General features: G+C 38.5%; 1 protein-coding gene across 5 annotated transcripts; it reads right to left on the reverse strand.

Annotated features, from left to right (window-relative positions):
- Nucleotides 1-5,619: 5,619 nt before the first annotated feature.
- On the reverse strand, nt 5,620-26,465 carry LOC128227195 (paramyosin-like). Of its 5 annotated transcripts, none has more exons than XM_052937493.1 (17): nt 26,206-26,465; nt 22,877-22,933; nt 20,774-20,860; nt 18,953-19,119; nt 18,542-18,620; nt 18,169-18,245; nt 17,587-17,863; nt 17,034-17,255; nt 16,193-16,409; nt 15,109-15,245; nt 14,697-14,800; nt 12,554-12,749; nt 11,526-11,654; nt 10,919-11,290; nt 10,505-10,705; nt 7,559-7,723; nt 5,620-6,505 (listed from the first exon to the last, which is right to left on the reverse strand). In XM_052937493.1, exons 1-16 carry the CDS (start codon nt 26,308-26,310, stop codon nt 7,562-7,564), a joined length of 2,589 nt encoding a protein of 862 aa, XP_052793453.1. In that variant the 5' UTR covers nt 26,311-26,465; the 3' UTR covers nt 5,620-6,505; nt 7,559-7,561. The 5 variants fall into 5 exon arrangements, with proteins under 5 accessions (XP_052793453.1, XP_052793455.1, XP_052793454.1 ...); XM_052937495.1 differs by lacking the exon at nt 7,559-7,723 and adding an exon at nt 7,784-7,938; XM_052937494.1 differs by lacking the exon at nt 7,559-7,723 and adding an exon at nt 7,995-8,167.

The following is a 26,465-nucleotide window of genomic DNA, read 5'->3' on the forward strand; positions in this document are numbered from 1 at the left end:
ACAACCCTACATTAAACACAATCTTATGATTCTCCAAGAAACTATCAAATGCGAATTCAAAAGAAATCAATATACTACTGAGCTACTTGGCACTGCAATGTTCTTAACTTAAGAATCTGTAACTAAATTAAAAAGCGTCGCACGGTGAAGTGCTTTAATGTGTCGTCCGTTTCTGGCCATGTACAGGCCACACATGGGTCTTTAAACTGTGATGTCCGTTTGTGGCCATCTACTGACCATATTAGTGGCTCTCATGGCTGTGTCGTCCGTTTGTGGTCATAAAAATGGGCCACACTTATGCCGTCCATTTGTGACGATATGCTTACCATATTAATGGGTCTCATTGCTGTGCCGTTCGTTTAAGGCGATTCACTGATCTAATAGGTGGGTCTTATTATCGTGCTGTCTGTTTGTGACCACTTACTGACCATATAGGTAGGTCTCATTACTGGGTCGTCCGTTTTTGGCCGCCAACTAATGTGCATATAGGTTGTTCACATTGCTGGGTCGTCCGTTTGTGCCGATTTATTTACCTTATCTGCATGACTTATTAGTAATTACCGTGTCGCCCGTGTGTGGCCTTCTTCTGACCACATAGGTGGTTCTCATTACGGTGTCGTTCTCTTATGGCCATCTACTGACCACATAGGTGGGTCTCATTCCGGTGTCGTTTTCTTGTGGCCATCTACTGACCACATAGGTGGGTCTCATTATCGTGTGGTCTGTAAGCGGCCTTTTACTGACCATATAGTGTGGTATCATTACTGTGCCGTCAGTTTGTGGTCATATACTGACCACATAGGTGGGTCTCATTACTATGTCATCCGTTCGTGGCCATCTACTGACCACATAGGTGGGTTTCATTATCGTTTTGTCCGTTTGTGGCCATCTACGGACCACATAGGTGGGTCTCATTACTGTGTCGTCCGTTTGCGGCCATCTACTGACCACACAGGTGGGCTTATTACTGTGTTGTCTGTTTGTGGCCATCTACTGACCACATAGGTGGGTCTTATTACCGTTTCGTCTGCTTTTGGTCAATAACTGACCATATAGGTGAGTCTCATTATCGTTTCTCCGTCTGTGGCCGTCTACTGACCACATAGGTGAGTCTCATAACCCTGTCATCCGTGTGTGGCCCTCTGATGATCACAAAGGTGGGTCTCTACCGTTTTGTTTGTTGGGTTTCATTTCTTTGTCGTCCTTTTGTGGCCATTCACTGACCAAATAGGAAGGTCTCATTACTCTGTCGTCCGTTAGTGGCCACATACTGCCGTATAGGTAGGTCTCATTTTTTGTCGTCCGTTTTCGGCCACCTACATAGCACATTAGTGGGTCTCATTACCGTGCCGTCTGTTTGTGGTCACATACTGAGCATATAAGTGGGTCTCATTACTGTGTTGTCCATTTTTTGCAATAAACTGGTCGTATTGATGAATCTGTTTACATTGTCGTCCCTTTGTGGCCATAAACTGACCATATAGATTGATCTCATTATCGTTTCGTCAGTTTGTGGCCACAAACTGGCCACATAGGTCGGTCTAATTACGGTGTCATCCGTTTGTGGGCGTCTACAGACCACAAAGGTGGGTCTCATTACCGTGTCGTCCGTTTGTGGCCACATACTGACCACATAGGTGGGCCTCATTTCTGTATCATCCGTTTGTGGCCATTTGCTGACCACATAGCAGGGTATCATTACCGTACCATCTACTGACCATATAGGTGGGTCTCATTAATGTTTCGTCCGTTTGTGGCCATCTACTGACCACATTTGTGGGTCTCATTACTGTGTCGTCAGTTTGTGGCCATCTACTGACCACATAGGTGGGTCTCATCACTGTGTCGTCCGTTTGTGGTCATATACTGACCACATAGGTGGGTCTCATGATCGTTTCGTCCGCTTGTAGCCACATACTGGCCACATAGTTGGGTCGCATTACTTTGTCGTCCGTTTGTGGCAACATACTGACCAACGTGTCGCCTGTATGTAGCCAATACTGACCATATAGGTGGTCTCATTGCCATGTCACCTGTTTGTGGACACATAATGGCAACATAGGTGGGTCTCATTACCGTGTCGTCCGTTTGTGGCTATACACTGGCCATATAGGTGGGTCTCATTACCGTGTCATTCGTTTGTGGCCATCTTGTGACCATATATTGTAGGTGGGTCTCATTACCGTACCATTTGTTTGTGGCCTCTCTGACCATATAGGTGGGTCTCATTACCGCGTCGTCCGTTTGTGGCCATAAACTGGACACATAGGTTTGTCTCATTACCGTGTCGTCCGTTTGTAGCCACATACCGGCCACATAGGAGGGTCTCATTACCGTGCCATTCGTTTGTGGCCATCTACTGACCATATAGGTGGGTCTCATTACCGTGTCGTCCGTTTGTAGCCACGTACTGGGCACATAGGTTGGTCTCATTACCGTGTCGTCCGTTTGTGGCTAACTACTGACCATATAGGTGGGTCTCATTACCGTGTCATTCGTTTGTGGCCATCTTGTGACCATATACTGTAGGTGGGTCTCATTACCGTGCCATTTGTTTGTGGCCTTCCTGACCATATAGGTGGGTCTCATTACCGTGTCGTCCGTTTGTGGCTGTATACTGGACACATAGGTTTGTCTCATTAACGTGTCGTCCGTTTGTAGCCACATACCGGCCACATAGGAGGGTCTCATTACCGTTCCATTCGTTTGTGGCCATCTACTGACCATATAGGTGGGTCTCATTACCGTGTCGTCTGTTTGTGGCCATATACTGGCCACATAGGTTTGTCTCATTATCTTGTCGTCCGTTTGTAGCCACGTACTGACCACATGGGTGGGTCTCATTACCGTGTCGTCCGTTTGTGGTCATATACTGACCACATAGGTGGGTCTCATTACTGTTTCACCCGTTTGTGGCAATCTACTAACTGCAAAGGTGGGTCTCATTACTGTGTCATCCGTTTGTGGCCATCTACTGACCACATAGTTGGGTCTCATTACCCTGTCGTCCGTTTGTGGTCATCTACTAACCACATAGGTGGGACTCATTACCGTGTCGTCCGTTGGTGGGCATCTACTAACCACATAGGTGGGACTCATTACCGTGTCGTCCGTTTGTTATCCGTTTGTGTCCATGTACTGGCCACATAGATTGGTCTCATTACTGTTTCGTCCGTTTGTGGCCATCTACTGACCACATAGGTGGGTCTCACATCATCTACTGACCACAAAGATGGGTCTCATTACTGTGTCATCCGTTTGTGACCATCTGCTGACCACATAGGTGGGTCTCATTACCGTGTCATCCGTTTGTAGCCACATACTGACCACATAGGTGGGCTAATTACCGGGTCATCCGTTTGTGGCCATCTACTGACCACATAGGTTAGTGTCATTATTATGTCATCCGTTTGTGACCATTTATTGACCACATAGGTTAGTCTCAATATTGTGGCATCCGTTTGTTGCCATCTACTGACCACATAGGTGGGTCTCAATACTGTGTCATCCGTATTGAGATGACAATTTGAGTTCCCTGGATTTTTTTCCCTTTGAATGTAGTTGTCTTTGCAAAACGTCCATATTTACAACTGTAACTGTTATGTTCACCAATGTTCACCAGGTCCTATGCATATTTACGAATGGTCTCAAGACTGGGTCTCAAACTGATTTTTTAAAGGACAAAAGATCAATTTTATCCCATTTTATTTTGCAAAATATATGTAAAACATATCTTTACTTTTGAATGGTATTATTGTATTCAAAGTTCACTATCAGAAATGAGAGTTATAAGATTAAGAGTTTTAGTTGTTAATCCTGAGTCAGACTTAGACTTATACTTGAGACTGTTGGTAAACATTTGCCCAGATCTGAGTCTACGGAAGATTTTACCAATCCACTCTCCATAAAAACAACTCTTTTTCCAAATGTAGACTTAAATTTGGGATTGTCCGGGATTTGTCCCAATATATTGCTTATATTTATATCATTTCTAGAACAACTAAGTTAACTTTTAGTTACGAGGTGTTCACTGTCATTGACAAAACCGTTTTAAACATGTCTCACATGAGGGTGAGAGCGGAAAGGGTAGTCTAGCGGAATAGGTGTCAATCTCACCAAAGAGGCTATGGTCTCGATCCCAGACAGGGGTACTTCCTCTGGGCCTGTCGGAATGGACACCAGTGTTGGTTTCTTCCCAGAAAACGCAATCGAGAGTGATTGTCAGCTTTCGGTACAATCAAACTTCAGTAAATTAGTTTATGAGTACTCTCTTAAAAGTATGAGTTGAGTTCATTTGTTTCGAGTAATTGTCAAACCAGGATGGAAATTGAAAAATGTCATTTATTCACATTAAATGACATATATCGTTACAAACGAACAATATACATGGCCGAAGTTGGAGGTAAATTAAACCAGTAAATTAGTATACTTAAATGAGGGTATTTCTTGTGCAGATATCTGGTGATTGTTTTGTCTTTCAGACTCTTAGATTTGCTTAAGTTTAAATGAACCTCTTTTTTGACTGTTTGATTGTCTGCGTTTCTTGTGTGGTTTAAGAAATGACGTTTCCAAGAAACATTTTACCTGTACACCTGTATATATATGCATATTTAGTTATTTACGGATTGGATACCGTGATTAGAACATGCTTTCTACAAGTTTCTTGTGTATTTCATGTGTGTGACGTCTTTGTGTGGTCATATATAGATTTAAATTTACTAATACTTTTGTCATTTCATCTCGCCATTGGCAGTACTGTTCAACTTTGATGCCTGGTGTTTCCATATAGTTGTGCAATCGGAACACATCGGCCATTACCCAACACATATCACCTCGGAAATAATACGATTTTTTTTAAAATACTCCCTTATGGCGGGCCCATATTGAAAACGTGTGTTATGTGTTTTCAACTGCCAAGGGACATATTAAATGTCTAGAGGGAGAAGTAGTAACATTATACCGGCCCTGTAGTTCATTTTCAGGTTCCTCCAAAGCGTAAGTAATTCACCAATCAAAACCATTCCTTTCAGTACAATGTTTGCGTTATTACGTGGGTCTACTTAGCGTAGTGATAATTGAGTTAATCGGCAGCGACCTGATCAAATTTTCTTTTATCTTGAATTACGAGGTCTATCCAAAAGCTTGGCGGAGATGGCCGAGTTGTAACGATTGCTTGTTTTGGTATGATTCGAAAAGGAAATTCTACATACGAAAACACACTGTGGTTCATGTTATTGCAGTTAATATCTCTGTTCTTTTGCAAATGAAATCCGACTTGAATGACCTATTTTGAACAGCTTGGTTGTAGTATAATTTTGTTATATTTGTCGGTTTAAATATGTTTTAACCTTTCAAATTGTACCAAAACAATATCGGGTTGACGAGGCATCAGACATGTACATAAGTGTACATAGGATTTCACACACTGTAACAACGATTGTTTGCGCAGTTAAATCTGTTTGTAGCTCCGCCGCCTTGATCTAATATCAAACAGTATGTTCAATTCCTCTACCCCAAATTGACCATTTTTGGAGCTTCTCTTATTTTACGCAAGTTTTAAAATTCTTCTCACCTTGTGACCATGTTACAAACGGGACGAAGAAAACAACAATTCTTAAAGCAGCAACATACGATTTATTTCCTCCTCTGCATTAATAATAGAATTACTTACAGAGTTTTATTTCAAAAAATATTTATATTTGTTTTAGGTGTTTGTTATTGAGTTTTCTCTTGTTTTACCCATGAAACCGAAACTAAATAAAACACATGAGAAAAATTGAAAAAGATAATTTAAAAAATAAGAACAATGAAATGACAATGGTTGTAACAGTTCATATCCATAAACAGGATACAAGAGAATGAAGACTGAACAAAGCAAGAAGGCAGACAAGGATACAATCATCAACGATTTGAAAACAACCCTGGTCTATACAATTTAAACACTTTATCATTCACAAGCATAAAATCGCAAAGTTTCTATATTTTTGTAAATAATTATAACAAAATAAATACAACATTAGTTCAAACTCTTCATGTTTATCACAAATTGCAAACAAAAATAAGTATCTATATCTTTTATTGCACATGGCCTATGATAGAAATTCTGGGGAAATACCCGAATTTCAATTTTACTACATAGAATAAAATAAAACCAACTAATAATCGTTCAAAATCGCTGTAATGTTCCCTGTCCTACACAAGCATGGAAACATCAATGAAGCATTATGGGATTTCGTGATGTCATATCCGGCTGCTGACTTCCGGCTTTCCGCGCATGCGTATCAAGAGGTCCCGTAATTTATTTCTTGTAAGCCGGGATCCAAGTCTTTTTCTGACAGAGGAGTTGAGCTAACAATCTTGCACGGCGCATCTCATTAACAACGATAAATAACAGCGTTTATAAATAACGGGGGTCTCATCAGAACATTCACCATTATCCATTTACACAACTTGCAAAAAAGTTTTTGATCCGAAAGATCTCTAAATTGGAAATAGTCTCTTTAACCTGAAATGGACAAAGAACAGAAAACATAATTATAAAAAACAGTAGAGTAACAATCGTAAACTTGTCGCATTTATCATTTGCTTTGAATCCTTTGAAAAAATACAACCGCGCGTAAAAACAGGTCATTTGAAGTTTGCACTTTATAACTTCGGGAAATTGCAATACACCGTAGTCTATGCTCTATGCTCTATTATAATCTGATATTGTATTTGTATCGTATTTGTATCGCGAATGGAAGTGTTTTAAATGTTTTTAATCATTACATCTCAGTCATTAATTAAAAATGAATACGAATTGAAAGATGATCTAAATACATGTACGTTTGAATATTATATGGTGACAACATTGCGAATATGATAGAAACTAAAATCAAGCTTATAATGTATATAAAATAATAAAATTATCATCATTCAAATTGTTGTGCACTATATAGTATATATATGAACTTGCAATGCTACGTATTGTATAAATAAGAAGAGAGTGCGTATAATGTACAGGGCTGGTATTCAATATTGTTTTTAGTTGGATCTAAGAACGATGTAGCTAATCGGATTACTCGTTAAGTTGAATATTGAATACCAACCCAGGTCTTGTAAAGAATTGATATAACATGTACCAGTAAATGAAAAAAAGAAATACAATTCAGAGTTTATAATAAAGAACAAAATATGCATTCATAGTATACTTCTATACATGGTGAATACATTTATAAATATATGTGTATATATATACACAATAAAAGTTTGAGAACAGTTTATCTACAAGAAAGCTACACATGCGTTGCATGCGAAAGCCCCAACAGTAACACAAATCATAACCTGATTATATATGTGTATATACATATACCATTGTAGAAGAGGTGAGCTATTTATGTTTATTACAAACACTTATTTTTGTTCATTCTTTTCAATACACATTTTCAGGCCATATGCAAGTGATTTTGTTTTAATTGAAGATTATCAGGATATAGGTATTTTTACAGACATTTCTATATGCATATATAGGTATCGAAATGTTTTGTTTTGTTTTGATATTTTTTTATATTTAACTTACTCTTTATAGTAATTTTGAAGATATTCTAACAGTGGAAACAGACATAGATCTGCTACGACGGACAGATTGATAGTTTTTCTCGGCCATGTCCGCGCGAACCTCTGCCTCATCAATCTGGGCAACGGCCTTTCTAAATTTAGTCATGGCAATGGTAGCAACCTCTTCCTGTAAATGCGAGCAGACACGTACAATACACAACATGAACAACACCCAGCCTTTACTTACGACTCTCACTGACGAATCACCCTGGATACCGACATTGACCTTGTATGTCGGACAACCGTTAAGTTTTTCTCGGCACTATCAGCTCTCGATTCAGCTTCATCGATGGCCGCACATGCTTTTCTATATTTATTCATGGCAATAGTAGCCACATCTTCCTGGAAAGCGAACATAAAGCAAAACATTTACTTCACGATGCGGTGCACGTACTTACAAACAGGGTGTCTACACCCTTACGATCCTCGTGACGTCACTGGTTACCGAAATTGACCGTCTGCGCCGGACAACCTGAAGGTTCTTTTCAGCATTGTCGGCCCGGGCATCTGCCTCCTCTGCCATGTTAACAGCCTTTCTATACTTTCCCATGGCAATATTTGCAACTTCCTCCTGTAAAGCGAATTCAAAAAAAGCCACGTTAAGCCACCCGATGCTCTACTTACTACCGTGACGTACGTTTTTAATTTATGCCCATGCTAGATCCGCGAATGCTAGATATGCGATAGCTAGATATGCCTCCATCCATCACATGGCTGGTGGTTGAAGTATCTCTTACAACAGACATGGACCTAGCGCGACGAACAAATTGCAGATTTTTCTCGGCGCTATCAGCTCTGCACTCGGTTTCCTCAATGATTGAACAGGCTTTCCTGTACTTGTTCATTGCAAGATTTGCTACGTCCTCCTGTAACCCGAACATGCAACAATTAGCAAGACAGTATGAAGCACGTGTACTTAAAATAACTGTTTTATCCTACTAATGTTAGTGACATCGCGCATTACAGACATTGATCTGACACAACGAGAGACTTGAAAAACGTTCCTGGCGCCGTCTGTCCTGCTTTCGGCATTGTCGATACTTGTTTAAAGCAATATTGGTAACAAACCCCTGCAAATCCAATGCCAATCCTTAGCCACTCGAACGCACAAGAAACAACTACTTCACACTATTCATGTGTTCGCTCCAAGCCCACACGGCAAAATATTAAGTACTTCATGGTCGCCATTTAAGACTTGATAATTCTGAGTTCCCTGTTTACGGACATTGACCGCTGGCGAGTCATATCTTTCGCGGTAGTGTCAGCCCTGCTTTCAGCATCTTTCATCACACCAATGGTATTGCAATACTTAATCATGGTAATGGCAGCAAATCCACGATGACAGCACACACTACTCAACAGAGTTAACTCATTGTATAATGAACGTCCTCTGAATCGTGACAGACCGCCTGCTCGTGGCAATCTTATTTTTCTCTACGTTATCGGCTCTCGATTCAGCGTCTTCCGCCATGCCGAGAACATGGCCATATTTGTTCATGGCAATGTTAGCGAATTCCTCCTGTAAAGTCAGCAAAGATCAATATACTAACAATGGGTGACACACACCACGACCAGGGATCGGATTCGGGCATGATCATCCTGCTGCAGAGCCAATACCGCCACACAATGACCAGGGATCGGATTCGGGCACGATTATCCTGCTGCAGAGCCAACACCGCCACACCACGACCAGGGATCGGATTCGGGCATGATTATCCTGCTGCAGAGCCAACACCGCCACACAATGACCAGGGATCGGATTCGGGCATGATCATCCTGCTGCAGAGCCAACACCGCCACACAACGAACACGGATCGGATTCGGGCACGGTCATCCTGCTGCTTTACGAGACCTAAGTTTGGCTTCTACTTCGTTCGTACATTTAAAACGCCGAAAGCGGACATAGAACGTTTAATACTTACAGCGAACCTAACTAAAGCAAAACTACAATCTTTCATGGATACTCATTCTTTCTTGCGACCACCAACTGTATATTTTGGATGTTTTCTCGGCACTTTCGGCTCAGTGTTTTGCTTTCTCAGGCAAACTCTTTTCAAGCTTTTCACGGCAATGTAAGCAACATCTTGCTGTCAAACTCAACAATGAGCTGCAAGCCAAATGGTATTACTTACACATTAATCATAATACTTGGAAGTGGACATTTCTCTAACAACTGAAATAGATCTTGAATGGCGCCTGATATTCAGAGCCTGTTCGGCGCTGGCAGCCCGGTTATCAGCTTCTTCGCACAATGATGCGGCATGCCGGTACTTGTGCATGGCAATGTTAGCTACCTCTTCCTGGAATGTCAATATCCCCCAAGGTACAGGGGGCTTAGCATATTGTACTTACAAAGCCCCAAAATACGTTAAAGCCTTAAGCCATAGCGGGCCACAGACAATGATATGTTGTAAGAATTCCAGACTCTTTGTGACATTTGCAGCATTAGATTATGCCACATCAATCATATTGCAAGCCACGCAGCCTTCCAAATATATATTAATGGCAATTTCGGCAACTTCTTCATGTTTACGATATTCCATTCAAAACATGTACTATGCTATATTCGAGTTTTATCTGTAAATAAAAGCAGGTTAAAACAAACAGAAAACATCACCGAATGTACATCTAAATACATGATATTTAAAGAAAAGAATTTCAAAAGATACCATATTATTAACAGGTTTTTAAACATGTTTTACGTAAATTGTTCCTATTACAGTTATACATTATTTTGAACATATTAAGCCATTAATTTTATAAATAAAATGTAGCTTCGTTCATAACAGAAACATGGTTAAAGTTTGCAAGAAAATAAATATTTAAATAATTTCCATTGCGTATTCTTTGCACAAGGAACAAAGATAGTGCGCCCATGGGGTCAAGTCAACCCTCTCCAATAACTTACCGCCTCATCGATCTGTCTCTTGTAGGTCTTGATCTTGAGTGACATGGAGTCGTTGAGGCTCGACAGCTCAGAAATACGGCGCTTGTCGTCCTCCATCAGGGCAAGCAGCTCCTTGTACTGTCTCTCGATCTTGCGGGCGTTGGCGTGAGCCTCGCGGCCACGGCGCTGCTCTGACTCGAATTCAGCCTCCAAGTCGCGGATCTTAAAAAAATAATGGAGGGATACGTTTACTACGCGGATTTATTTTTGGACATCATCAAATGTTATAGTGTCTTGAAAGTGGTGTTTGAAACTGTGTAAATTTTGTTATTACATGTAGTATAATCTTCTGGTTCGCTTACAAGGCCCATTATTGTATGAATACACCTTTTTTTAAGCTAATCGCAAATCTACTGATTTTGAGAATATGCTTACTCTGGCCTGGAGCTTGGCGATCTGCCTCTTGCCTTCCCTCATGGCGAATGCTTCAGCCTCCTCGAGTCTGATGGTGATCTCTCTGATCTCGATCTCGAGCTGCTTGCGGAGGGAGTCGGCGTTCTTGTAGTTATCCTGTTCCTGGCGGAGTTCCTCGGCGAGGCGGGATACTTCAGCCTGGAGGCGGTCAGCGCGCTCTTCGGCGGCGCCGCGGCCATTCAGAGCGTCATCCAGATCAGACTGCATGGCGGTGATGTCGGCCTCCATGCGGCGCTTGTCGTTGGTGAGGGCGGTCACTTGAATGGTGATTTCGGACAGACGGACGCTCGTGTCGTGGAGTTCGTTCTCGGCGTTCTTGCGGGCACGCTCGGCCTACGATGAGAAAATAGTTAGGTTTTATTATCCGTATTTGCATAACTTAATTTTATAAATGATTGCAATTGAGCATTTTGTTGCCAACACATTGAGTTTAAATCGTAATTTCAAAGTTATATTTTGAAAAAGCATAGTTCTAGTCACATAATCTTATAACGATCGTACATTCAGATTGTCAGTACTTTAAGTTTCATTTTATCCTTCTCAATAAAGAGCTGATGTAAATACTTACGCTCTCCAGAAGAGTCCTGACGTCTTCAAGCTCGGTGGCGAGTGCGATGCGCTTCCTCTCGGAGATGGACAGCTGGGAGCGGGCCTCATCCAGGAATCGGCTGGCATCCTCAAGGGCGGCTTCAAGCTCCTGGTGGTGGGAAAGAGCGTATTGAGTTTGTGACATGATTGTGCCATTGGTCAGATGAGATGTTATTTGATATTTTGGTATGTGTGTATTCGTTTATAAATTGGTGTTTCCTGAACAAATTATTTTTAAAAGCGCTGATTTTGCAAACTACTTGAATGTTTTCCACTTTTGATTGGATACTGCTGATCATCTCCTGATATAACTACAGCTTTATGAATACGCTTAAAGTTTGGGTAAACAATATATTTATTGTACGAAGAAACAAGGAAGTTTATTTTATAAAGCAGAGAAGACCTTAACATAACCGCATAGGAAGCGAATAGGAGAAACAGATGTAGCCTTGTTTCTTTTATCTAAGATTCATGATTCCTCCAAGATAACATGCACACGCCTTTTGATAAGATTTCTATCTAAGTATCTCAGCTGTTTGCATTCTGAAGGAATGTTTTGTGAAACGCACGGACCCCTTGCTTAATTAAACACACTTCACCGTGACAGTTGTTTAAATTTTGAATCAAATTGACCTCTTTGAGATACATGTAATTGTTTAACGTCTGACATGCAAGAAATTTTAAAATAATTCTCGATTGAACCTTAATTGTTATCAGGGCTCTGCTGTTAAGAGCGGCCCGGCTGTTATAAGCAAACAAAACATTCCTTCGGCGCTGCACCATTGTGACACGTTGTGCTTGTAGTGTCAATGTGTCGTTTTAGGTGTGCCATTTTATACAGCATTTGCATTTTATCACCTTATAAGAGTTGGCTATTGGCTTTAATTAACCTCATTGTTTATACTGTATTATTCAAACAATGCATATATATATATATATATATATATATATATCAGCATTATATATACATGTGTTTCGTGTTATTGCCAATATATGTTAACCGCGTACCTTGTTCCTGGCCTGGAGAGACTTGATCTGCTTCAGGTACTCGGCGTTGGCGCGGTTGGCGTTGTCGAGGGCAGCCTCCAGCTCGCGGATGTCGGTCTCGTACTTCTTCTTGAGGCGGGAGATCTCGGACTTGTAGCGGGTCTCGACCTCGATCAGTGTCCTCTGGAGCTCCTCAATGGCGCGCTGGCCGCTCTTCCTATTAGGGGTAAAGAAGGTATAGGGTGCAATGATTATAAGTTTGAAGATACGCCCGCCTTACTATAGAGTAACATTAAAATTAAAAATGGTCTTATTAAGTGCATTGGGTTTATATATGGAATGTCCTATTGTGAACAATAGCGAATACAATAAGAGTATGAATAACCTGATTTGGAAGATATTAATGTGTTTAAATAAAACAAATGACCGTCGACAACTTATTTGGTTAATTCTGGAAGAGAATAAAATGCAACACTCATCGGTGCATTTCTATAAAAATTTGCCATAAAATTGAATTTTATTCAAGACAGGTTTTGTAACACGAGGTTTCTAATATCACATAATTATCTATGATACATCTCCATCCTGTCCTTGCAAAATATCGGTTACTAGTTCAATTATCTAAGTTAAACGTTTGTGGCCTACTCGCTATATTACAACATGCAAAAACATACGTCATTGTAAGCGTATAATTCCCTATCCGTACTCTGACAAGATCCCGATTATTGCTAAAATATCGAGCAGAATCCATTTTTGCACCTCCGAAAAATCTATATCCTGTATCAAAATCTTTCATAAATCCTATATCTTTCCTCGAAAAGTTTTTAATGAATGCGGTCTGACCCTCTGGCAGTAAGTACCGTACTGATCTTTATCAAACTTTAAAGTATGTTCGTAAATGAACCTGGCTCATTAAGTTAATATTACACCCGAGAATTCTTCTCCTTAACGTTATAGATAAGACTATCTTCCCTGTGTATTTTCTGCCCATTACCTGACGTACTTTTACATATTTCTGTGAATCTATGAGCGATTAATGATTGAAAAAACATTGATCTTGGAACTTCATACACTCATTACCATGAATTGATCAATTGTATCTTATATTTTTTCTTCTCTGTTTTCGCAATGTGCACACATTCGTATTGGCATTTTTACAGGTTATGATTTTTTTTTACTTCAAGGTTCCTAAAATGTTTCCCCAACGTCCAAATATTCAGGTGCAGCTCTTGGCATATTCATTGCTTCAAATAAAACAAGATGCTATTTCTAGCCATGAATTCGCCTTTCTTTATAATAAATTAAACTTCTACCGGCCCTATACTTGTTTGTATTCAAATATAACATTCTTAAATTAATGGAAAACCCATGAATGCAAAGGTAAGGAAAATCTTGAGTTTTCCGACCGAAATAATCTTTCACTAAACTTCTTGATGTGGAAAACTGCTTACACCTGTGATGTAAGGTTTACGGTATATGATAATGTTTTTCAAAGTGAATATTTCTGGAGACGACACAAATGCTTGGCTCCTCGCCAGTGTGTAGGTATGAGAATGAGAATTCCTGACGAATGATAAGGGAAGAACACATCTCAATGCGAGTTACAGCTGTTGTTCCTATACAGGCGTGGATCGCAGCATTTACATCGAGATCGGAAGATAACATTTTAAGTACACCCACGCACTATTTCTTGAAAAACTGAATATTCTTCATTTTAAATTCAGAACGTGCTGTAAAACTAAATCTATCACTTATTTGTTTGTATGATTGACAGTTATTTTATTTGGCGAGAAATTTTAGGCCTAACCGACTTATTTCTCAAATACAGATTACATATCTCTACTGTATTGACGTATGCGTTCAGGGTTTATTTGTACAAGGCTAATTTCCGTTTGTGTTTAGTTTCAAAACGGGTTGGTAGAGTCCTAAATTTTTATTCAGACTGCGGACTGATGTTTTCTGAGTAGGTTGCTAAAATAAGTGAAGGTCACGTCAATGCCAAACGAGTTTTGAAGTGTTTTCAATGTAATTGTAAAGTCCAGAAACCTTTATACCACTACAAAGAAAAACATGGAACCAATTTGAACCTTTGCCAATTTCACAACCACTCTTTCCTGTAACAAAACCGCCATAGGACACTAGTTCATCGTCAACTTTAACGTACCTGACTGCCTCAATCTCCTCGTCCTTCTCACGAAGGCGCTGTTCCATCTCGGCGCGGAGGGCCTGCAGAGCGGCGTTGGCGTTGGCCAGCTTGTTCTCGCAGTCCTACAAAGGCAGGGGAGAGGGTGTAGGTGGGCAATGTTGGAATTTTAATTTTTAAATGTTTGTTGAAAGTATTAATGAGAGCTTTAGGTACTAACGTTTTGACATCTTAGAGATACTATGTATGGTACAAGAGTGTTTATTCAAATGACACAAATATCTGCTGCTTACTAAATGTTTGTCACCAATTGCCCTTCCTCTACGGTTTGGAATACCAAAAGAGTGATTTTTTCCTACGGATATGCTTGACTCGTTTCTTTTGGTTGCAACGATTCCCTTTATAATTCCAGCGAAATTTCGGTTTGGCCTACCTTGAGTGCATCCTCGGTGTCACGGAGAGCGGCGGCGAGGTTGTCGCGCTCGGCGGTCAGGGAGGCGTTGGCAGAGGTCAGCTCGTTGATGCGCCTGTTGGCGTCCTTCAGGGCGTTGTTGGCGTCACGCAGCTGGCCTATGGGGATAGAGGGTCAGATTGGTAGGTTTTAATTTATAACGGTCAAGTGCTATTTAAAAAAAAAGTCGAAATATTTTGTTTTTATTTATTCTAGCTTTTTCTGAAGTAAGAAGTTCAGTCGCAAGATTGAAAAGGGTTTAAGAAGTTGTTTTCCAACCGCAATGGTACTGTTACTTGTATATGTTTTCTGAAAGATTGTTTCAATGGCATGTTTAATGACTTGCTAAGGTGGTTTACGCGAATATACTGCCTACAAATAGCCAGGTATTCCGACAGTTACCTATGCATCGAAACACCTCAGAACACTTGCTTACACATGATAAAGTATGTGATTTTCTCTGAAAGTTTTATTGAGGAATATTTGAACAGTTGCCAAATATTTTCCATGAACACTGACTTATCTTTTAAGTTACCAGACGTGACATAACTGAAAAACGGCAAGAAAGATAACTATGTTATCGAACTTATCTCCCATTATACATTTCGGCAATTCTGATAACATTTTGTTTATTATATATTTTCCGAAACTTGTGATGTGCTTATTGTATTTAAACAGTTATACTCGATTTGATTGATATAATTACTTCATGGTTGATACATATGATTGAAAACCGTTAAAAATATGTCACCCTGGAAAACGTCTACCCGATTATCGAAAGGGAGATAACTACACTGTATGTGTATCGAAAAAGAACTGGAGCTTTTGAAATTAAGTATAAGATGTATTTTCAGCGGATGCACTTGATAAAAAAAATGATCAATGAATACGTCCGTTTCAATCCTTTACACAGTGATTCTCTCAACAAGCATCTGGCAACTCACAGTGAGGGAAAGTAATAATGCGTGGAGTTGTGCATACGTTCTGTTTTGAACTCGCTGTTTTTTAGTGATTCCATCTCATTCTAATCCCGTTCTTCACAATACTATCTTTTAGGGCGACTCACCTTGGAGCTGGTTGTTCTCACGCTCCAGGTTGCCATTCTTCTCAGCCAGTTCGGCGTTGGCGACCTTGAGGCGGTAGCATTCCTGTTCAAGGGCGGCCTTGTCGGCGCGCAGGCCTTGGTTCTCGGCGCTCAGGTCCGCGACCTGCTTCTGAAGAGCGGCGTTGTCGTTCTCCAGCTGCCTGTTCCTCTTGGTGAGGTCCTGTACGATGATCTGGGTCTGAAATGAGAAATATTGGGCGTGATTATAATTGTTTGTATACGTATTGGTCTACAATGGGAGGGATTGGAGTAACTGTCTTTGTCGGTATGTAATTAGTCTGCAATTGGATATATTGTGCAAGCTTATCATGGTCGGTATGTAGTGGTCTTCAATGGGAGCAATTGTGCGTGGTTATCATTGTCGATATGAAGTGGTCTGCATTGAGAGAGATAGGGTTTGCTTATCATTTCCGATATGTATTTGTCTGTACTATTTATATCTACAAATAAGATTTGGTTCAGCATTGGGAAAGATGGAAATTTGAGTGTTTTTTTTTTACTTCATCATTGTTAGAGTAAATGTTTGCTAGTTTAAATCATTGACATGTCTGTTTCCGTTTATTTGCTCTCTTTTTTCTTACACATGTTAAACAATTAATATATGTTAAACATTTTAAAAATCAGCTGCTTTTTTATAAATTTCATTGTTTGAAAAATGGACAAATTGGCCTTTTATATCTTTATATACCGTTGATCTAGTGCCAGAAATCATTTAGGTTATATTGAAAAAGTAGGCACTTACTGAGGTCTCAATTAACAGTATAAAATTTAATTACCATAAACACTTTCCATTGCTACTTACGTTCTCGAGTTCGATGGTGACTTCTCGGAGCTCGGCGGTGAGCCTGTTCTTGGCCTTCTCGAGGTTGGCGGCACGCTGGCGCTGCTGTTCCAGGAGGTCCTCCAACTCCTGGATGCGAACGCTCAACTTGCGCCTGAGTTCCTCGTATTCCTCGGTCTTGGCCATAAGGTCCTTCTCGAGCTTTGTCTTGACAATGCTGAACTCGGACTGCAGTTTGCTGTACTGTAAGTTGCAGGGAGAGAGACATTTGTTAGATTTGGTAAAGGAAAGGAAAGCAAAGGGATTAAAATGTTGTCAATAGTCGGCAGTATTTTATGAAGCTTTCATGATATTGTTTTACAATACTTGTCAACGTTATCGATGTTTAAAACATGGTTGTATTGTTTAAAAAACCTTACTATTTGTATGCATGCTTTGTTATAAGGTATACGTTGATACTTATATTTAATGTACTTAACTACTGTCTGTTTTGTTATAACGCTCTATTCTGGGACCATAACTTTTGTCAAGTTATGTACAATACTTTATCATATTAACTCGCCGGTCCCCGTACCTGCTGCCTGTACATGGATGCATTCTCGGATTCCTCCTCGTAGCGGGCGTTCAGGTTGTCATAGTCGGCCTGGAGGGCGGCGAGTTGCACCTGAAGGTTCTGTCTCTGCCTGGATTCGTCATCCAACTGCCTCTTCAGGTCATCGACCTGCTGTTGCAGCGTGCTGCGGGCCTTGCCCAAGGCGGCGTTGGCGCTGTCCAGCTCCTGGTTAGAGTGCTGCAGGTCAAAGTTCTCCTTAGTCAGACGGGCCCTTGCGCCGTTTGAGTCGTTCAGCTGCCTGTGTTGCAGAAAATGGTATTCTATAATTTCCCTTAAATGCTAGAATTAAAATTTCGTTTTTTTTATTGAGGTAATGTTTTAATTTTATGATTATAATTTGTTAATATAAGTTATTAAGAATTTTAATGAATTATGTTATTTTGTCCCCTTTGATTTACACGGCACGCTGTTTTGATGTGGGCTTTTTTGTTTTGTTTTTATATGATGCGCATATCTATATATCATTTATAGCTATTATATCGGTTTGAAACAATAATACATTGAAAGTATAAAGATTAAATTTCAAGAAGCCTGATTACCAACCTAGTGAGATCATCAACCTGGGCCTTGAGGCGCATGACGGAGCCCTCGAGTCCCTCAAGCTTAGCCTCGGCGGATCCCTGCAACGATTCAACGAGTTAGTAATACAAGCGGACAAAACTGCTTATTCATCGATTCAGTTGGTTGTATTTATTTTGATTTTTTTAACCATTAACTATTTATCATAATACCTTACTTATAATCATAGAAATATCGTACGGATCGAGGAGATAGCTAAACGCTGATTGCATGACTCAGAATCTGTATTTTAAGGAGTAGTTTAAAACGACAATTATTAACATTTGGAGCTCATTTTTACGTATTTATTTGTTATTCTCCAGTTAGTTCTTCCTTTGAACAATGCATACGTATCTACCTTGAGTTTGTTGAGTTGTTCATTGATTCCTTGCAAGTTGTCGACTTCAATAAGGATTTGGCTCTTTTCCTTCTCAACTCTGAAACATGAAGTATATGGCATCTGGAGTCGCTTCATATAGACGATAAACTGTATAAGTTTTTAATTGCTGTTGTTAAAATACCAGCATAAAATGTGTTTTATCGACATACAGTTTTCAGTTCAAGTATTTTCATTAAATACGTTATGCTATCTGCACTTTATATTTGCATCTTGATATTTGCATCTTGATATTTTGATAAAAAAACATGCCAATTTTCATCTGCAATGAGGTTTGATTTATTTTAACTGCAACATATTTAGACAAACCAAGTGCGACATACTCCGGCAATATACATGCAACAAACATTAACCCCTTTTGTCAGTTCCTACCTGTTCTTGGTCTTGGAGAGGTAGTCGACCTGGTCTGAGAGGTCGTTGATGGCCTCCTGGTGCTTCTTGCGCATGCTGCCTTCCTGGGCTTCATACTGGAGCGTCAAGAGCTCGATGTCCTTGCGGAGTTTTGAGAGCTCGGCATCCTTCTTGCGTACCATCTCATGCTTTAAGGAGAAAAAAAAATGTTGAGGTATTTTAGTTTTAGATGAATGCATAACAATGAGCGGCGGTGGCTTTTTACTTTCTTCAATTGCATATCTATTTCCATTGGTTTGGTTTGGTTGGCGTCTTCTGTACTTTATTTTCTTAAGGGTGTATGCCCCTATGAACTTCTTTCTATTGGCAGAACAAATATGCCTGGCAAATACAATAGGAAAAGCCCATGGCCATCTAATAGGATACTGGTTATGTCGTACACGTAACTATTACCAACCACCTTGATTGTTTTACCATGTATGTTCAGAAAAAAACACTTTTTTGTGTGACTGATTAGCATTTAAAATATTATTAAATCAAATAAAAGCGTTTGCCATTCAAACATCTTCTTACTGTTGTTTTGTGCAAGTTTGCAACACACTTGTAATCCATGTAACATTTTCATGAGGCCTTGAGTATTTTCTAGATATTCATCTTTTATCTGCATGATATTATCCTTGCATAATTTATTGATAATAAAACTGAATCATTATTATCATCGAATGAACATAAACATGGTGTGTATATGTGTTTTCCAGATGCGTGTATCTTGCTTACAGGTTGGCTTCCATTAAGATTTTTCGATTTTTATTGCAAACTTGCGAACACAGCACTTGAGTTTGGCAGATTTCGGCTATCAGAAGTATTCCTGGAGCTTGATAAATGATTTTAATCGTCTTGAGAAGTTTAATCGGTATATTTGAAGGAATGTCGGTAGTATTTTGCCAAGAATATATTTTTCACCTTCTTGTTTATGCGTTTTATTGTTTATTATTGCAATATCACACTATTCTTCCTTCAGATATCTTGTTTTTGTAACATTCTAATTTCGTCATTATAATGTAAACACTGCTTTACCTTTGTTTCAATAATGCAATTTGAAGTATTCGCATATAATACAGTACTTATGGTACTGTAGTCCTAACCGTTGTTTTGTTTGACTGTTAAGACTTTGGTGCCCGGTCTTTGTGTTAGCCATTTGCGTGTTTTGGAAGTGTTTTGTTTAACAGTACAATTAACAATTGCCAATATATTTGCAATCAATATATAATGTATATTTGATAACATTACGTTTTTTTTCTGTTGTCCATTCACATCTCCATTTTTGCCGACATGTGATTTAGAGTATTGCTTGTTTAATTCGAATTCATTATGAACATATATGTAGAACTCCCGTTTTTCTTTGATTTGCACAAAGTGTACCTTTCCTGCTTGTAAAATCCCCCATTCTATATGCGTGTTTTACCTATAGATATCTTGTAAAATCCTACTATTTGTTCGGACGTTTTGCCAGTATGATTACAGTTTCCAGTGTACATGTTTTTGTATATTTTTGTTTTGTATCCCTTTTGCCTACCATTGTTAATCCCAATAATGTAGCTTTACTGAATTACGTGTTAAGCTCTCGTTTTACCAACTATTTCGACTTCAACAATATTTAAATCTAAGTACTAGTATAATTTGTGCTTTTTGCAGTCTTTGACCTTGTCTAAACATAACAAACCATTTATAAGCCCTTGTTGCCGTATTTGCCTGCAATATAGTTGCTCTTTTTGATAACCTTTATTTGTAATATACATCTATAGCCCGTATTTTGTGAAGAACCCCTACTCCTGAGCTCACCTGGATGCTGGAGGCACCGCCCGACTCTTCCAATCTGTCTGAGAGCTGCTCGATCTGGAACGAATATTCGGCGCTCTGCTTCTCAAACTGGAATAAAACAAACAAATGGTCATCGTCAGTATTATGTTCATGAAACATAATCCAAATGATAAGCTATATTCATAAAATAAATTTATAATATGTAATGTTTAATTTGGGTCAAATTTTGAAAACAGATGTTTTAATCGTATCAGACCTTAAGGGCAAATGTTCTTTGAAAACATACTTTTAAAATGAATTTTGAAGCATTAAATAATGTTCATGTTCTTTTATTCGCATTAATGCTGTTGTTTGAGGTAAGTGTATAGCTGGAATGTGTTTCATTTTTGTTGTTGTTGCTTTCCTACTGGAATCTCGGATGTAGAGTTGCTAATAGTCAAAGCCTCAAGATCTGTCAAGGTTAATGCTCGTAACTTTTTTTCCAGGAATTAGTATTCTTGTAAGAACGGATGTTTTTTTGCCATTCGGCTTTATTTTACGTCATAAATCAGAATTATTTTTGGCAGTAATTGTGACTTTCAGGTATGCTGACTAGGATAGATAACTGCTAGCATAGAGCACTAGCATCGCGCTTACCTGGATGCATATATAGCAACCGCGTTGCCAAGCACTAGAACATAATTGAATGAAAGTTGTGGTTTTGCTGATGATGCAGATTATTGGTTTCTGATCTTCTGATGATAACTTAGTAGAAATTGTTAATCACTTGAGACAGGTAATTATGACAAGAACGCCTTCTTATAAAGAACTGATGCCTATCCTACAACATATCAATGCACTGAAACAGGGTTTTTTGTTTGTTAAGAAATATACAGTTCTTAATTTACACGTTCTATTTTCCGAGACAAGGGGCGCTTTATGCAATATTGTACGTGTTCTATGTCATACACACAAACATGCGGGATCTGTTGGTAAAAAGGTTATTGGTGCTGTTTGGTCAAATATCATTTAGATGTTATCTCCTAACATAATGTTTGTTTCTGGTAATTTAGTAAAATCTCAATTATGTCACACCCAGCTGTTTTACCGTGATGATAATCCATATCCCGTCTAAATAAATCATTTGATGGAATGATGGATTTCATAAAGGTGGTGTGTTAAAAATAAAAGTGGTTATGAACTGATTCCATATCATTTCCCTGTTATCTTAAATAGTGAATTCGGTGAGAAAAGTTCAGGTTTTTCCATGAGAAGTAATATGAATGGCTTCAGAGAACAGACAAATATTTACTACAACCGTGACTGAGATACCCCGAGGTGGGGGACGGATTCTATGGCAATGGTTGTCTGCTAGCATTTTTCGTGCTTAGACCGTTGATTAAATGGCAAAACAAACATCGACCATGCGTTTTACGTCAGTAACAGATCATTTCCTGATAAGATGGGGTGTTTTTGTATATTCATAAAACATAACGACGGTAGCAAGAAAAGGTAGAGCGTTGATCGGAATATGTGTTTATCCCTTGCATTCCACACCACAGCAGGTGTAGGCAATATGCATTGAGGTGGAGAAGGTTATAGAGAAAAGCATCTACCTAGGAGTTAATTAAATATCTAGAGAATCGTTTTTGTGAAATGATAGGAAGACAAGCTTCCGAGACATGTGTTTGATGCATACCTGAAGAATGCTTAGCAATCGCAAAGTTTATTACATGAGTCTGCACACATGTAGGCATTCAAACTGCCAGTGCTGTCTTTGTTTATAAAAGTACTTTTCTCCATCAAGATGTCGATCACTTTGTATTTCATAATATATATTTATGTGATTTTTCTACAAATCTTTCTTACTATGTTTCTAGTATTTCACCTCAAAATAAAAAAAGTAAAAATAAAAAACAACAGCTGTATATGTATCAATCTTAAGAGCTTGATTCTAACATGATGCTGAGAGTGCGTTGTTGTTTTTGAAAACTGACGTGTGAAGGGCTCTATGTATTGTTGTTTCAAAGAAAACGCACGTTTTTGTTTCAAGCCATTATTAATTGTTCCTAATTTTCTAAACGTTGGATATTATGAATTGTCCATCGACTTATTGATCAAAGGAATAAGAAAGAAAATACTCACCCTGAGACGCATGTCTCTCTCAGAGTCAAGGGCATCTTCCAGCTCACGGATTCTGGACTGAAATGGGTGAAAAATATGCCATCAGAAAGCTGAAGTTTTGAAATTATCAAATTGTAATGGACGCTGCAAATGTTACAAATGTTTCAGTAGCCAATGAATTTCTACATATGCACAATGATAGAAGCAGACGCAAACAATACAAAAATCCATATGTTATATACTTGTAAATAATTGTTGAAGACAAGGAAACAAAAATAAGTTAAAGGAAGGGTAAAAACAAATAGACAGTTCAAGGACAGGATAAAAAATGAGTATGAAAGTACTTCAATAAAAACAAACAGAGAAAACATATATTAGTGACATTAAAAGTAAAAAAACATTGATGCAGTACAGTTCAACGAAGAACACCTGGATGGGAGGTAATTAGATTATAGGCTTCAGTTATGTTGCAAGTTTTTGCAATACATATTTTGATAGGAAAGAGCCATGTGGTCAGTGCATTGATAAGGACCACGGTAAAGTCTTCAGGCATACGCTGGTAAAGGAGGAGCTGGTTGGACAGTTGTAACTCTAGAATCCGTCTTAGTTCACACGAGGTTTTCGTGCATTATTGGAGAATAAAGCCGCCAGCTGACATTACCAGTGGCTACCTGATAGCGGTGCTCTTCATCTCTCCAAAATTCATCTTTGACATGAACAACTCGAGCAGAATTTGCAATGTCTCGTTCAACGTTTTCTGTACTTGAAACTTGTTTGCCATTGACAGTGACAATTTTCTTCACGATTCGTTTAGTTGTAGTGGAAGAGCCAGCATCTGTTGATGTTCTTTTCTATGATTGGACAAACATACACAGTAAATGGTGACCTGAACAACGAATTTACTGCGCTCATGCCCTGCTGTAACATAAACACAAATTCTAGTCTAAGCCAACACGTCAACACAATAAACAACCATGCATATTGAAACATGATTTAATCTATGTGGACAAGCTTTAAAAAATATGACAGACCTTGATATTATCACCAGCATTATAGTACAAATGCAATTTGATAAAAACTTATAAATTGACATGTTGGTGCAGACAAGTATGGCGGACTACCGTTTGTTTTCAAACGATTGATTATTTTTTCTAATTATATTAATTTGTTTGCCGATGATAGCATAATGAAGTATTTCATTCCATTATACTATGCATAGGGAAATAAAAAAATTTCTTTTTCTAAAAAGACGTATAAATTACTCCTCGTGTATAATGTTTCTTCAAAACATTGCATATAACTCAACTAAAGACCTTTCAATTATCATTCAATAGCATTGGTTCTTCAAAACAATGCCTTAAATTAACTAAGTTCTCCTAAACCTGTCAAAATTAATAAAATTATGTTGCTTTTCATATTAATTGATGCACGTGTTTGTTGTCAGTTATCTTTATTTTCCTCGTACTATAGTAGATCAGCCATGGTAGATAGGATGCCTTGAATACCTGGCATAGGAATATACCTGTAGGCATACCTGAGTGTGCGCTCTCCATAAAAGGAGGCGCGTTCTATTTTTAGTAACAGTACGTCACAACATGGCGGACGACGATGTTTCCTAATTACTCATAGTATTGTGCTTAATAATTCCAAGGTAATTTCAATTTAAGTTAAATTACTAAAGCATAAAATCTGAAGAATTCGCCATATGCAATTTACATTATACATGATGTTGCCCAAGACAATTTGCTTCAGTTATCGTGTTGAAAACTTGTTTTTAAAAATTCCTATGACAAAAGTGAATTTAACCTGGAAATGGTTTTAATTAACAATGACATTTTTGGCTATAGATAAAAGGAAAGAAATCAAATTTTGTGTCTTGTATTTGTAACAGTACATGTCATCATGGTTTGCAATTCGTCAAAGCCGGAATTAGAACTAGCGTAGAAATGATCATGGTGACACATTTACCAAGAAATTACTATAAACATAACTAAAATACAGTTTTTCCTATTTAAAATTGCACTTTGTTAAACATAGCATGTGTGATATTTTAAAAATCAACTTCATGTCATTGTGTGTGTCATGACATTTTTACAAAAATATTATTTTGTAATTATATTTTCAATTGATTTTACAAAAATCTATGTATAGGTATTTTCTGATATATATAATATTCTTACATGATGGAAATGAATAACCTAGATTAGTGTTTAGCTAATGAAATAGATCTTCAATGCAAATCAATGTTTCCTGCCCAAAATAGGGAAGTCACCAGGTGGCGCTTTTATGTTTGCCATGGCAACTGTCACTTCCTGATAGCAGGTGCGCGTTGTCGCTATACAGATCCGCCATTAGTAAACAAATACTTCTTCCACAACTCTATGAGTTTTTCCTAATTATCATTTGTTTGTTCTTATAACGTTTTATCTAGAACCTGTACTATTTCACCTTTTGCTAATTATTATCAATCTAATAAAGAGGCCTGCTTCCGCAACGATTATAATCTTTAGTTTATCAAGATGTGATAAGTATCTTGCAGAATCATGCAGAACGCCTGTGCATTACCGAATTTCAGAAACATATACTTCATTTCCTTCCGATAGTACAATAATGATGTCTGATATATCTTAGGAATAAACAGTTCAAAAGATGGTACCGATACAATACAGACGTTTCCAATATCTACTCTAATTATCAGGCTAACTGATGTGGCTATACGGAACTACTTACGATCTCATTAACCGGTCTTAATAATGTTTGTGTAATAATTCCAAAGAATCATAATCCAACGTTCCTGTTAACCAGATACACAAATAGCCAAACAGACACGATGAAATAGGCACTTTTCTGATTTCCCCAAATTTCATTAATCCATTAGAGAAAGTATTCAATTATTTAGCTTCTTATTTTAATTTTAAAAGATTACTTAGCACTTTTAACACAAGCATAGCGAAAGCACAAAAACGAAAGCACACAAATCACTTTAATCTTTAACACACACATTGAGATAAATCCATATGAATCTTTGCATAGCCCTAGTCCACTGAAAGCAGATCTCAAAAAAGCACATTATACAGCACACGTGCAAGCACATAGACACAAAAAAAACAATATCTAAAACATGTAAACAACATCAGCAGATTGTTTTGAACAAAGCGTGTAAGTTTCGATTTAAATCGTGTAAACAAGTGTAAACTGCCATCATAGACATAGTTATACCTTGTTCTTCTATAGAATTCATTGTTACAATGCAAATTGCCTTAAAACAATGAACGAGGGTAAGAATCTTTTCGATTTTGATAACTTCACATATACAAAATAATAAAGGTGTAGAAGGTTGTTTGACTTACCTCTAACCTGTTCTGTGAGGACGGAGAAGACCCTCTGTAGACATTGTAGGTCCTTGAGATACGGGTCACCTTGTGGCTGCTTGAGGTATCGTCCCAGTCAGCCATTATGTCTTCTAGTTAGTTTGTTAAACCGTAATAATACAAGAGTAATAACGAAATAGACGTCCAACCACTACAACAGTTTAGTGTACTCTGCGCCTTCAACTCTCAACTCTCCCAGACAGAAACCTTACTCTTGACTTCCCGAAAATGATTTCCTT

Source organism: Mya arenaria, chromosome 3 (assembly GCF_026914265.1).
Source record: "Mya arenaria isolate MELC-2E11 chromosome 3, ASM2691426v1".
In the NCBI taxonomy this organism is placed as follows: Eukaryota; Metazoa; Mollusca; class Bivalvia; order Myida; family Myidae; genus Mya; species Mya arenaria.